This window comes from Pogoniulus pusillus, chromosome 26 (genome assembly GCF_015220805.1).
Source record: "Pogoniulus pusillus isolate bPogPus1 chromosome 26, bPogPus1.pri, whole genome shotgun sequence".
NCBI lineage: Eukaryota > Metazoa > Chordata > Aves > Piciformes > Lybiidae > Pogoniulus > Pogoniulus pusillus.
Genome location: NC_087289.1, coordinates 20396729 through 20408930, shown reverse-complemented (window position 1 = coordinate 20408930; position 12202 = coordinate 20396729). Strand labels below are relative to the sequence as shown.

The window sequence follows — 12202 nt, the reverse complement described above, 5'->3', positions numbered from 1 at the left end:
AGAAATTGATTACACACAACTTTCAGAGTCAAAAGACTTTATATAAACTTCGCAATATTAATTTAGGTGCATAGTACACAATTTAGAAATACAAATCCATCTTCAGATGTCAGAACAGCATTAACTGTGGTGACTTGTTACCCATTAATTGTAATCTCCAAAATGCTTGAATGTAAGTTTACCTTTTTCTAAACACTAAGGTTTCAAATCAAGTAGAGCAGAAAACATTTCCAACTTGTTTAGTGGAAATGAAAAGCAAGTACTATGATCACCACATGGTTTCTTACCACATTCATCTGATAATCATGGAAAAGATCATTCTTTAATATGTGTTTTTAAGGAGATTAAGAAAGTAACTATTTTTATATCTTCATCTTCAATATTGTAGTTTGTACGCAAAAGGACATGAAAAAACTTGCACTACAAAATATTGTATTGCTGAAATCTGATCCTTATCCTTCTTAGAGGTAATAAATCTGTAAAAGTGAACTCTTATCTCTTTAACAACAATTTCCTTAGGATATACTCTTCATAATAATAAGAAATTACATACAGCACAGCAGATGAAAATAAAAGCCTGCAGATTAGGTTTACAATCTATTACAAATGCCATTCTGTGTGTCAGCACACTCTTTATTGAAAAGGTTTCCATCACTTCCATTGTGCTGATAAAGCAGATTTTTTTAACGATGAAAGGAAAACTTTCAGGGAGCTATATGCAATGTCATGTCTCTTTTCTATGCTGAAGGATATAAACTTCTACTTACTGCTTAAAATGACTCAATTAAAAAACCTACTGTATAAAATGACTCAACCAAGTTAGCTCATTTATGTCTTTTTATGTGGATCTCAATTAGAGCCACAACAGTTACAAGTGGCAACATAATTCTAATAGACTTCTGATTTCCCAGAGCCGCTATGGTGGGATTTGAGTTGCTGTCTATGATTACTAAAAGGGATGAAGAGAAGGATGGGTTACAGATAAGAGAAAAACACCAATACCTGATCCAGTTTCCAGTGGAACTCCGCAGGACGGAAGGTGTCAGCCTGATCAAAGTCTTTGCGCAACAGAAACACTAATCGGCAGTTGTGCACGTACAGGGCATAGTGATGGCGATTCATCTCTGAAAGGCATTAAAGATCAGAGCTAGCATCAAGACTTTTGTTTAGATGAATGCTTTTGAAAGCAACATACACCTAAACCCCAAAACTCAATGAAATAAAAAAACCCAACCCCAAAAGAATGGGATTTTCTCAACATCATGGATCATTACAGCTCTTTGGGAGGCCGCATATTGTAAGCATCTTCCTAAATTACACCAGATCAGTTTTGTTTACAGCACTGTTACATCCAGCACAATAAATAAAATCCAAATCAATATTTAATCTAACTAGCTTCAATGAAGAATTAGAACTATTTTTTCCAAAGTATATAATAAAAATATATTAAAATTAATTATTTGATCAACCAATTCCTCTAAAATCTACAGTTGATCTCTCCAGAGATTATCAAAGAAGAGAATCAATGCTTGAAACATAGGCAGCAATACTTAGAGTAGCACAAACTGAGCTGAGTAACTTTTTTTTTCAGGCCAAATTAAATGAGGAGAGATGGTAACACTCTGGTAACCATCTCGTGCTTCACCTAACTCTTCCCACACACAGACTCACCTGTCTTGTCAGAGTTGCAGAGAATCGTTTCTTTCTCAGCTCTTAATCCTGGACTAGGCCCATGCTTCATCCATAGAGTAATGGTGAATTGGTCAGTCAAATTCTTTGGAACTATTCCATCTGGGATTTTGGCTCCTTGCTTTCCATCAAATTTAAAAATCATGTCATTGTTATCCATGAGGAGCCCAGCTGTCCAGTTGGTTGTTGCACTGGGAGATGGTAACAGGTCAATGGCACCTGAGGAAGCTCCTGTGAATGATGTGCAATCAATAACATAATGAGAAATTAATGAAAAAGCTGCAAAGATTAATTTAATATAGGTCAGTGTTTGGACTCACACTCTTCAGACTATTTTTTACTACCTAAACAGTCTTTCCTCACAGAAGGAGCAGAAATTGCTTGCAGCCTGGCACATAGTAAAGAAAATACACTGTTAAATGGGCACATGCTCATATTAGGTGAACTATGAGCTCAAAGAAGCAGTTTCATCCCTTGCTCACTGTATCTACTCTGGCAAATTTGGAAAGACTTATTTTTTCCCCTAGAATGCATCTGTCGGAGAACTCCGAAATGGGAATTTCTTATATTGCTTGTTAAACTATGATTCAGCAAGATGTTCAAGTGAACTCCCGTATTTTTGCAACTTAAGGTCAGGGTTGTGTAAGAGCATTTGGGTAATCAAGTACCAAACTCCACAGGTTCCACTTTATTTGCCCATATTTTCATGGAGATTTATGGGTGACTTTGGAACCTCATTCTGTTAGTATGCATTAATCCTGCCCGAAAACGACTTGTGCTTGGGAGGTTAAGCTGGAAGAAATCATACTGTTCCCATGCTAATAAATCCACCCAGCCTCCCTAGCTGCTCAGTCGTGTACATACATAGACCTGGAGCAACGTAAACAGGATTGTGTCTGGAGATGTTCCCAGCAGAGTCTTACGCTACTGGCTCAGTGTGTTTCCAGAGTGTAGTGGCTGGTGCCCTTCTCTTCTAAAATGCTTCCGCAATGATGCAGGAGCCATCTGCTTTATGCAGGAGCATAAAGCACCCTTTATGTGCAATTATATGCCAAGATAAGCACAGGCTGATGCTGCTTGCCTTATTGAACCAGACTGTTGCCTTAGCTGGAAACTAACCATCCAAATAAAACCTATCCCATGTTACTACTTTTAAATCTGACCAACAGCTCTCTGTGCTGCCTCCTGCAATGTCACACATTACAGCGTAACAGAGAGAGGGCAGGACCTGCCATCTTTGCTGGAACATGGCCTTGAATCTGAACTCAGTGTTTCCATATTTCAGTTTCCCACCTGCCATAAATGAGAATTAGCAATCTCATTATTTTCTATTATGTCTGCAATTAGAAGGAAAGATGACTGTGACAGTTTGGGTGTTCCCTGCACCCCCACACTCCAGAAATCACCCAGACTAGACTCAGCTGGCTCTGGAAATATGAATGAAGCTTATATTTACAGCTTAGCACAATATACAAGCAGATATTTACAGTATATACAGTTTTATATAGAAATATACAAGGTAAAAGGTAATACAGAAACACAACAGCCCTCCCAGACATCTGAGTCCCCAGGAGGGGCTCTCAATCACCCTTTCACCTTCCCCCTACCACCCTCAACCTTACCCCAGTCCCAAGGAAGAATGGAGGTTCAGCCAGGAGGTTTAGGAAGCAAAGTGGATTAGTCCAAAATGGAGGGTGAGTTTAGAGAGTAAGATGCAGTTCAGCCAGCTCCCCAGCGAGAGTGATTACCTATGTTTTTATTTCTTGTTCCTATACATCTCAGCAAGCCTATGAGGGAAGTAGACATCACCACTGTTTTCCTTTCACAGCCTGTAATCTAGTTCTTCTCACCAAAACATTCTAGCCTGCTTCAAACTAGCACAATCCAGCCCTGTCTACTTCGCTCAGAGTATTGCTGAGAATTATCTGATCCAATCTAAACCAATATTTACACTAATAAATATCACCAGTTCAGTTCACACTTCATTCCAGTTATCTCAGATGTAGGTGGTTCAAAAGCTCAGAACAGTTTGTCTCCTCACAGATGAGATGAGAACAGGGACTCCCAGGTGACGTTGGGTTCATGCTCATGTATTGCAGATTCTCTCATAGATTCTTTCAGTGCTGGATGCCGATGGTACCTAGAACAGAAAACTCCTAACAGCTTGTATTATACACTCTGAATTTAAACTCTCTCAGCTGAAGTTAGATTTCTCTGTGGAATACACTGGATTTCACCATTCTCCTGCATTACCCAGTAGGTGTGACCAGGACCTTCAGCAGACACCACCCCTCGGACAGGTTTCCCCTCGCCCAAAGGAGAAAATGCTCAAACAGTTTTCCCTAACAGATTCTTTTCACGTACAACAGGAACTTTATCACCGTCTACTGTTTGGACCAAGTCTGATTGTGCAGGTCCTGCTCTGTTTACTAAACCTCTATTTACCAACCAGGTAGCTTGTGCTAAATGCTTGTCCCAGTTTTTCAGAGTTCCACCCCCCATGGCTTTTAGGGTGGTTTTCAGCAAACCGTTGTAGCTCTCAATCTTCCCTGAAGCTGGTGCACAGTAGGGTATGTGATAGATCCATTCAATACCATGCTCTTTGGCCCAGTTTTTCACAAGACTGTTCTTTAAATGAGTGCCATTGTCTGACTCGATTCTCTCTCATGCCTCCACAAGATCTGTCTCTCCAAACCAAGAATGGTGTTAGGTGCAGTAGCATGTGGAACTGGATAGGTTTCCAGCCATCCGGTGCTGGCCTCCACCATCATTAGCACATACTGCTTGCCAGAACAAGATGGAGGTAAAGTGATGTAGTCAATCTGCCAGGCCTCACCATCCTTGTACTTTGACCATCTCTCACCATACCACAAGGGCTTGATTCACTTATCCTGCTTAATAGCAGCACAAATGTCACAGTCATGGATGACTTGGGTGATAGTGTCCATGGACAAGTCAATTGACCTATCGCATGCCCATCGGTGTGTTGTATCTCTGCCTTGATGTCCAGATGAGTCATGGGCCCACCAAGCTAGGAACAGTTCACCTCGGTGTTTCCAATCAAGGTCAAGATCAGAGTTGGCATCAACTTGGGAAATCCTAGTAGCTTGGTCTGCCTGCTGGTTGTGTTGGTGTTCCTCAGTGGCTCTGCTCTTAGGCATGTGTGCATCTATGTGCCGCACCTTCACTGGAATTCTCTCCAGCCGTGCATCAATGTCCTGCCATAGATCAGCACACCAAATAGGCTTTCCTTTCCTCTGCCAACCATGCTTCTTCCAGTCCTTTAGCCAACCCCATAGAGCATTGGCTACGGTCCATGAGTCAGTGTAGAGGTAAAGGATAGGCCAATTCTCATGTTCAGCCACATCAAGAGCAAGTTGAACAGCTTTTACCTCAGCAAACCGACTGGATTCTCCTTCTCCATCTCTTGCTTTGGTAACTCTCCTGGTAGGACTCCAGGACGAATCAGCTGATGAATGCGCAACAAAGAGTCACGGTTAGTTCTGTACTGCCTGTGGTGCACAGTTTGAGTAGCAATTGGCACCTGCAGATCCTCTATGTCATGATGTCCCACAACTGCAGATTCTTCTGAAAGTTCAGGTCTAATTTCAATTTACCATCCTCAATCTCTACAGATGCTATTCCAAAAGCCTATTTGTGACCCTTAGGATCTTTGAAATGACCTTGTCTCAAAAAGTCAATGCCCAGAATGCAATGCGCATCAGGACCAGTTACAACAGTGTGCTTCTTCCACTCTTTACCAGCTAAACTGGTCTCAGTCTGCAACTTAGTTAACTCTTGAGATCCACCAGTGATTCCAGAAATAGATATGGACTCTGTCCCTTTGCAATTGGATGGCAATAAAGTACACTGAGCACCTGTGTCAACTAAAGCCCTATATTTCCGAACTCTTGAACTGCCAGGCCACCTAATGAATACATTCCAATAGATTCGGTTCTCTCCACTATCCCTTTCCTCCTCCTGGCTGGAGGCAGGGCACCCCTAATGCTGAACATGGCATGTGGGGTGTACACAGTTGTGGCTGTTTGAGCTGATCCTCTAGTTCAGACACAGGGGAGAGATGAACATTCCAGAGATAGGCCACATAAATGGCAACAATAGATAAATTAATATAATTTCATTGGAGCATCAAGAACTTAATGTCTAGAAGCACAGTTTGTTCTCCCCTTTTTCTCCTGCTAGCTTCTGCTGCTGCAGCTTCGCCTGTCGTCCCCCGGCTGCTGTTTTGGCTACTGCTGCTTTGCTCCTTTGCCGCCGCTTGACCCCTCCCCCATCTCCCTTAAGGTTATTGTATTTTTTTTTTCCTTCTTTCCTTCTCTAGTTATTATCTCTCTTTACATTGTTATAGTATAAGAAAATACAATTTCATCTTTCCCTGACTTTCAAAAAAAAAACAAAAAGAGGGGAAAAAAAAACAATTGGTGTTGCTGTGAGAGAAATTGCAATTGTTGGAACAATTGCAGTTGCTCTCGGGAGCTGAAGAAGTGACAGCTACTTCTCTGGCATTGCTGCCTCTGTTTCTGCCACTCTGCAGATCCCTGACTCTCTTTGAAAGAGCTGAAGTAGGTTTACCATCCCATTTGTTCATGTTCTCACCGTATTTGTCACGCAGAAGTATCCACAGTGACGCACATGATTGCTGATGTCTAGGTGGAATTTGTCTCCTCCTGGGCTGGAATTGCCTTGCAGGAGGTGGACATCTGTTCCTGAAACATGCACCCATTCAGATGATGCAGGAATGGTATCCTTTACCAGATTGGTAATGTTTCTAAGGTCCTCCTTCAGTTCTTTCATGCCATTCTTAATGACATTCTCAATGCTATCTTTGATGCCTTCCTTGATGCTATCTTTAATGTCATCTTTCATCCTCTTTATCTCTGTAGTCATTGTTTTTATAGCAGAGACTAGGCCAGAATGTCACAAGCTGTCCTCTACCTGCCTGAGCTGGTCAGTGAATTCACCAACAGTGAAAGATCTTCCGTTATCACTCCTTGATAGAAACTTGCTGGCCAAGATGTTAGCATAGGATGAAGGAGCAAGCTTAATCAGCTTCTTCATGAGACCTGTTCCAAGAGGAATGTCATCAGGCTCATGTGTGCCATGATCTCCATAAAGCACTTCCTTCACAGCAAACTCCTTCAGAAGCTTAATTCCCTGCTCAGTGGTGTTCCGCGTCTTGGCAGCCCATGGCAGATCATCTCAGGAAGGATATCTCATAGCCACAGCCTACAGGAGGCGTGTCCACAAGCTAACCTTACCAAGAGGACTTGCTAGGTATTTGTCCACTCCACTCTCCTTGGTGAGTGGTCCCAGCTGCTTGGCAGACTTATCTCCTACCTGCAGGGCATTGGCACCAATGCTACGGCACCTCACCAGCCAGCTTAGGATTGGCTCAGCTGACTCCCTTGAGTATTCCTTTCTAACTTCCCTGACCTCTCTGAGGGGATCATTGGAATCCTCCTCCTCTTCCTCTTGTTGTTCTGGTTGTCCCTGGCCTAGAAACAGAACCTCCCTCATAGCATTCTTAAACTCATCGGAGCCATCCTCATTCTTGGCAGCCAACCTCATAGCGCTCCTCTCATCAGCGTACTGAGATCTAATCATGTTTGCCAAATCTCAAAGACTATATGTCTCCTCTTCCTCCTCTTGCTCTCCAGAGGCTCCCTCTCCTATGTTCTCTTTTGAATCACTCTTTGTCAAATGTCATGTCTTATCTTGGGCTTTGGCAGGAGCCAAAATGGCCTGTGCAGAGATAGACTTTGACAAGTCCACTGGAGCGTTTGAATTATTGGGGGTCTGGCCTGAGGCCTGTGAATTCAAATCTGATTTAGAGGTAGAGTCCTGGTTGTCTGCTGCCTGGGGATTCAAACTGTCTGAGTTCCTGTTATTAGTTGAGGAAATGTCTTGAGTTTGATTATATCCCTGTACTCCTGGGCATCATGCCATATTATCATTCCTGATAGGAACATTGGCAGCTTTTCCAGAATCTAGGGAAGGAGGTGTAGTGGTAGTGCCTTGCTGTGCCCCTGATTTATCTTTGTTTTGATTTGGACTGGTACATTGTTTATCTTTTGTCTGGGACACAGAAACTTTCCTTGTACTTCTTAAAGGCATCACACTCAAATTTCTCCTGCATAATGATGGAATTAATATGAAAATCAAAATTACAAGACATAAATTCACACATGACAGAAATACCATAGTCTGATGTGAATAAAATTCTGAACAAGGGTCTGCCATCTGAGTTTTAGGTAAGATAACTCTCATTAAGGCTGTAGATAAAGCAGAAGAAGTACTAGCTCCATTTCCTGTAATGTTACTGGTGAATGCCCCTGTAATATTACTGGTAAAAGACTCAGTGACATTAAAACCAATATAGCCAAGGATGAAATCCCCCCAACTCCAAAAACTGGATGTAAGTTTAGCTTTGATCTTCTTCAGAATTAGATTCAACAAAACATAACCACTGTGGGCTTTGATCCAATTATAAAAAAGAAAACAGAAAATAGGCCACACAATAGCCCCCACTAAGTAAAATAGCTTCTTCATTAGCTTCATTCTGATTCCCAGAGTTAATTAACAATCACTCAAAATGAATTTGTCCCACATTGGAGTGCCAAAATAAAGATGTAGTGGTTTGGGTGTTCCCCGCTCTCTGCCCCCCCCACTTTGGAAATCACCCAGAATAGACTCAGCTGGCTCTGGAAATATGAATGAAGCTTATATTTACAGCTGGCACAATATACAAGCAGATAGTTACAGTATATACAGTTATAGACAGAAATATACACCATAAAAAAGGTAATACAGAAACACAACCCCCTCCCAGACATCTGAGTCCCCAGGAGGGACTCTCAACCACCCCTTCACCTTCCACCTACCCCTCTCAACCTTACCCCAGTCCCAAGGAAGAAGAGAGGTTCGGCCAGGAGGGTTAGGAAGCAAAGTGGATTAGTCCAAAATGGAGGGTGAGCCAGCTCCCCAGCAAGAGTGGTTATCTATGTTTTTATTTCTTGTTCCTATACATCTCAGCAAGCCTATGAGGGAAGTAGACATCACCACTGTTTTCCTTTCACAGCCTGTAATCTAGTTCTTCTCACCAAAACATTCTAGCCTGCTTCACACTAGCTCAACGACAACCCCAAAGCCATTTTCCCATCATATTCTGGGCTTCTTAACTGATTTTTTTTTTTTTTTTTTGTTTTTGGTAGTGAGGTTCATTCTGGATATGCTTTTGCAGTCCAAGTGTGTCTTTTTATACATTCTTTATTATTTTTGGATAAAAATTTTAAAAAACACTTACTAAAATGCTTTGAGGCATAACACTAATAACTCATTGAATTTAAAATTACTCAAGCATATTTTAATAATTAAAATTGTCCACCTTGACCATCAAAATGAGTATAAATCACTTGGGTATTGAAAAGCAGAATTAAATTATCAAACACATTAAAAAAATTTATTTTAATGCTCTGTCGTTAGCATCTGAGTTCTCTAGATTTCCAACAGATAAATGCAGAAATGAGCACAGGACTTGTAAACTGTGTCCTTAATTATAGAGACACAATCCTGCATCTTATGTAGCACAGATCACTTCCTTCTACACTCTCTGCAACCACACAGCCCTTAGCTGGCAGGGAAAAAAAAGAATTTATTCTTCCAACCATTAGATATAATAAGGTCATTTCTCCGTTAGGTATAATAAGGTCATTTCTGGGAGAAAACCGATTTCTAGAATTTAACCTCCTTTCATAGGAGTTCTATCTACATTAAGGGTGGTAATGAACATGAAATACCAAAGTAAGTGAAAGTCAGTTCAAATGCAATTCTGATGTCAATTTCATTGTCATTTACAACGTTTTTATCAAAGTTCAATTACAAGTTTCTACCCAACCTCTTCTTCTCTAAAAGTTATGGAACCCTTGGCAAAATAAACCAAAACCAACAAACTGCAACAACAACAATAAAAACAAAACATCAAACACAACCAAATGGAAAAAAACAAACAAACAAAAAAACCCCTTTCAGCAGTTAGTATTTCCTCCACTCTGTTTACATATACTTTTTCTAGTCTTTGCATTTTCTTAAGTGCTTTACTTTCCGATTCTCACATATATGCTGAATGAAAACCAAAGGTTCGGCAGCAATGGTAGCCATATATCTGTCCACCTGCTCAAAGATTGTCTGCAACTACTTCAGTGGCACTGACAAAGGACCTGCAATGTCTTTGATCATTCTGTATTTCAGCATCTTAGGCCTATACGTACTGCAGATGAATTAAATTGAGCCAGCACTGGGAAACATTCAGCAGGAAACAACAACTTGAAATTCTCCTTTCTGCTACTTCACTGTCAGCAGGTAAGGTAGGCAAGCCACACTCTGCACATTGAACCCCTTAGACTTTGCACAGCCTTCCTCAAACTAAGGATTTTCATAATCAGAAGGCAGCACCTTAAAATGACAATATTGGATATAGTTGTTATTAGTGTTTTATGTCAATGGAATTGGTGATTTAGAGCTTCTACACAGTCATCTGCTCTGAATACTTGTGCCACTTACAGTTCAGGGCTGTAGCACACACAAAGCAATGTTCTTTTTGACATCAAATCAAGTTCTTAGAGGAAACAAAAGTACTTAACTTTATCTATAAACATATTTACTTTTATTAGAAGTTAGTCTTTTATGAAATCAAACCTCTGATAGGTCACATAGCCTTGCTCAACCTCTGTTTTCATGCCATTAACATGATGAAGATACTTGCTGTTGGCAGATAGGTTTCCCCCTTATTTTCTAAGATCCCAGTTGAATCAAGATGCACATTGAAAATGACGATTATTTTTTTCTCCCATAATGTTAACTAAGCAATTTTCAGGTTGAAAATATTCAGATTTTATGAGAATGCTACCATTCCCACTCACCTTTACCTCACTTTCCTGGTTTCCACAATTAATTTTAACAGCAAACCACTGTTTCCTGGAAACTGGGTCCCCAATTTTAAGATTTTACTGGCACTGGCTCAAGATTTTAATTCTCAAAACTTTTTCTTAAAGGATAGTGTACTGGTTTCAGTATATCTGCAACACTGTCATGTCATCATCAAAGCAAATGTAAGCCCTACACCAGTGTACCTCAAACCACAACCCATGCATTAAAGTGAAAACAATGTACGCTCAGTTCAGCGTAAGGTAAATAGACATTTTGGAGAAGATGAGAACAAATGTTCCATAAGAGCAGAGTTTCAAATGAGGGCTCTAATACTGGATTTTGGAGGAGAGGAGACAGCAGAACGTAAAAGTCAAAAGACAAAGGGCTTATTGTGTTGCAATTGCTTTTCCTCACACACAATCCTGAAGTCACAAAACCAGAGCGGTATCCTCAAGTATTTAATTTACCTTTCAAAATCTATTTGTATCTTTTAGACCAAGTTACCAAAAAGTGAGGAAAGGCTGGAAAATATTTAGGAAATCTTTCTCCAACTGGATACCTCTTTTCTGAAATACGTGCTTCTTAAATATCAAGTGATTGCTCCTAATGTTCCTTTTTTGTTTGTTTGCACTCTGGCACAGTACTTGGCAGCAGAACAGAAAGCTGAGTCAGGAAGACTGAAACACAAGATGGAGATTCAATTCTCCTCAAATTTTATGCTTTTCCAATGTTGGCAAAGCTATCACCAAAATCTCACTACGTTGTCACACCTTTAGTAGCAGCAGAGGGAAGAAAGGGTGAGAGGGAGGTGGAATGAAGAAAGAACAAATAGAGAAAGGAAAGGGAGAAAAAGAAAAGAAAAATAAAAAGAAGAGGCAGGTATGAAAAAGAGTGAAAATAAATGGAAAAGAAGAATGGAGCACCAGGCAAATATCACTACTGCAGCTATACACGTAAAGAACACGGAGAATTGATGCTTCATCTAGGAAAAAACATTATCATCTCAACTGAAAGCCATTTCCATACCACACAATTTCTGCAGAGACTTTTCTGAGTAGGTTTCTCGGTCGCAGCCCTTTCCAATGTAGTTGGTCTGTAACTCAATGGTGGTACGTATTGAGGAAACTGGTCCGTCACAGGTTTCCAGATGAATGTTGGGAAACAAAGGTATGCTGCCAGAACCAGGCTTGTATTCGACCCGTTTGTTCCAGTCTGGAATAAAACAATAAAAAGATCCAAGAGTGATTTAAAATTGGTAGTCATATAATTTTAAATTACAATTGTTCTCAAAGGTTACTGTATAAGACAAAAATAAAGGTGCTTGAAGTTGCCATCAATAAGATATCATCCTAAAAAAACTGGATTTTGCTCCTCTTTTTAAAAGAGCATCAGGCTCAAGTAATAATGCTGTTGCTAGAGTCACAGAAGAACAGAGTATGTAACATATCCTGACAAGAAATGCTAATTGATGGCAGTCTCCTGTCCCAGTGTCCGTGTCCATGTCCCTGTGACAGACTGTGAGTAAGCTCTACAGGGAATTTGGTCAGATTTCATCATTTTTGTGATA

At 40.5% G+C, this 12202-nt stretch overlaps 1 protein-coding gene across 2 annotated transcripts in view; it reads right to left on the bottom strand.

Annotated features, from left to right (window-relative positions):
• Positions 1-12202, bottom strand: part of CLSTN2 (calsyntenin 2) — a 274828-nt gene that overhangs the window by 76237 nt on the left and 186389 nt on the right. For both annotated transcript variants that reach the window (XM_064165450.1, XM_064165449.1), the window contains exons 5-7: positions 11662-11847; positions 1672-1920; positions 1003-1124 (exon numbers count right to left, since the gene is read on the bottom strand). In XM_064165450.1, coding sequence (XP_064021520.1) covers positions 1003-1124; positions 1672-1920; positions 11662-11847 — 557 coding nt within the window. The remainder of the gene's footprint in view (positions 1-1002; positions 1125-1671; positions 1921-11661; positions 11848-12202) is intronic.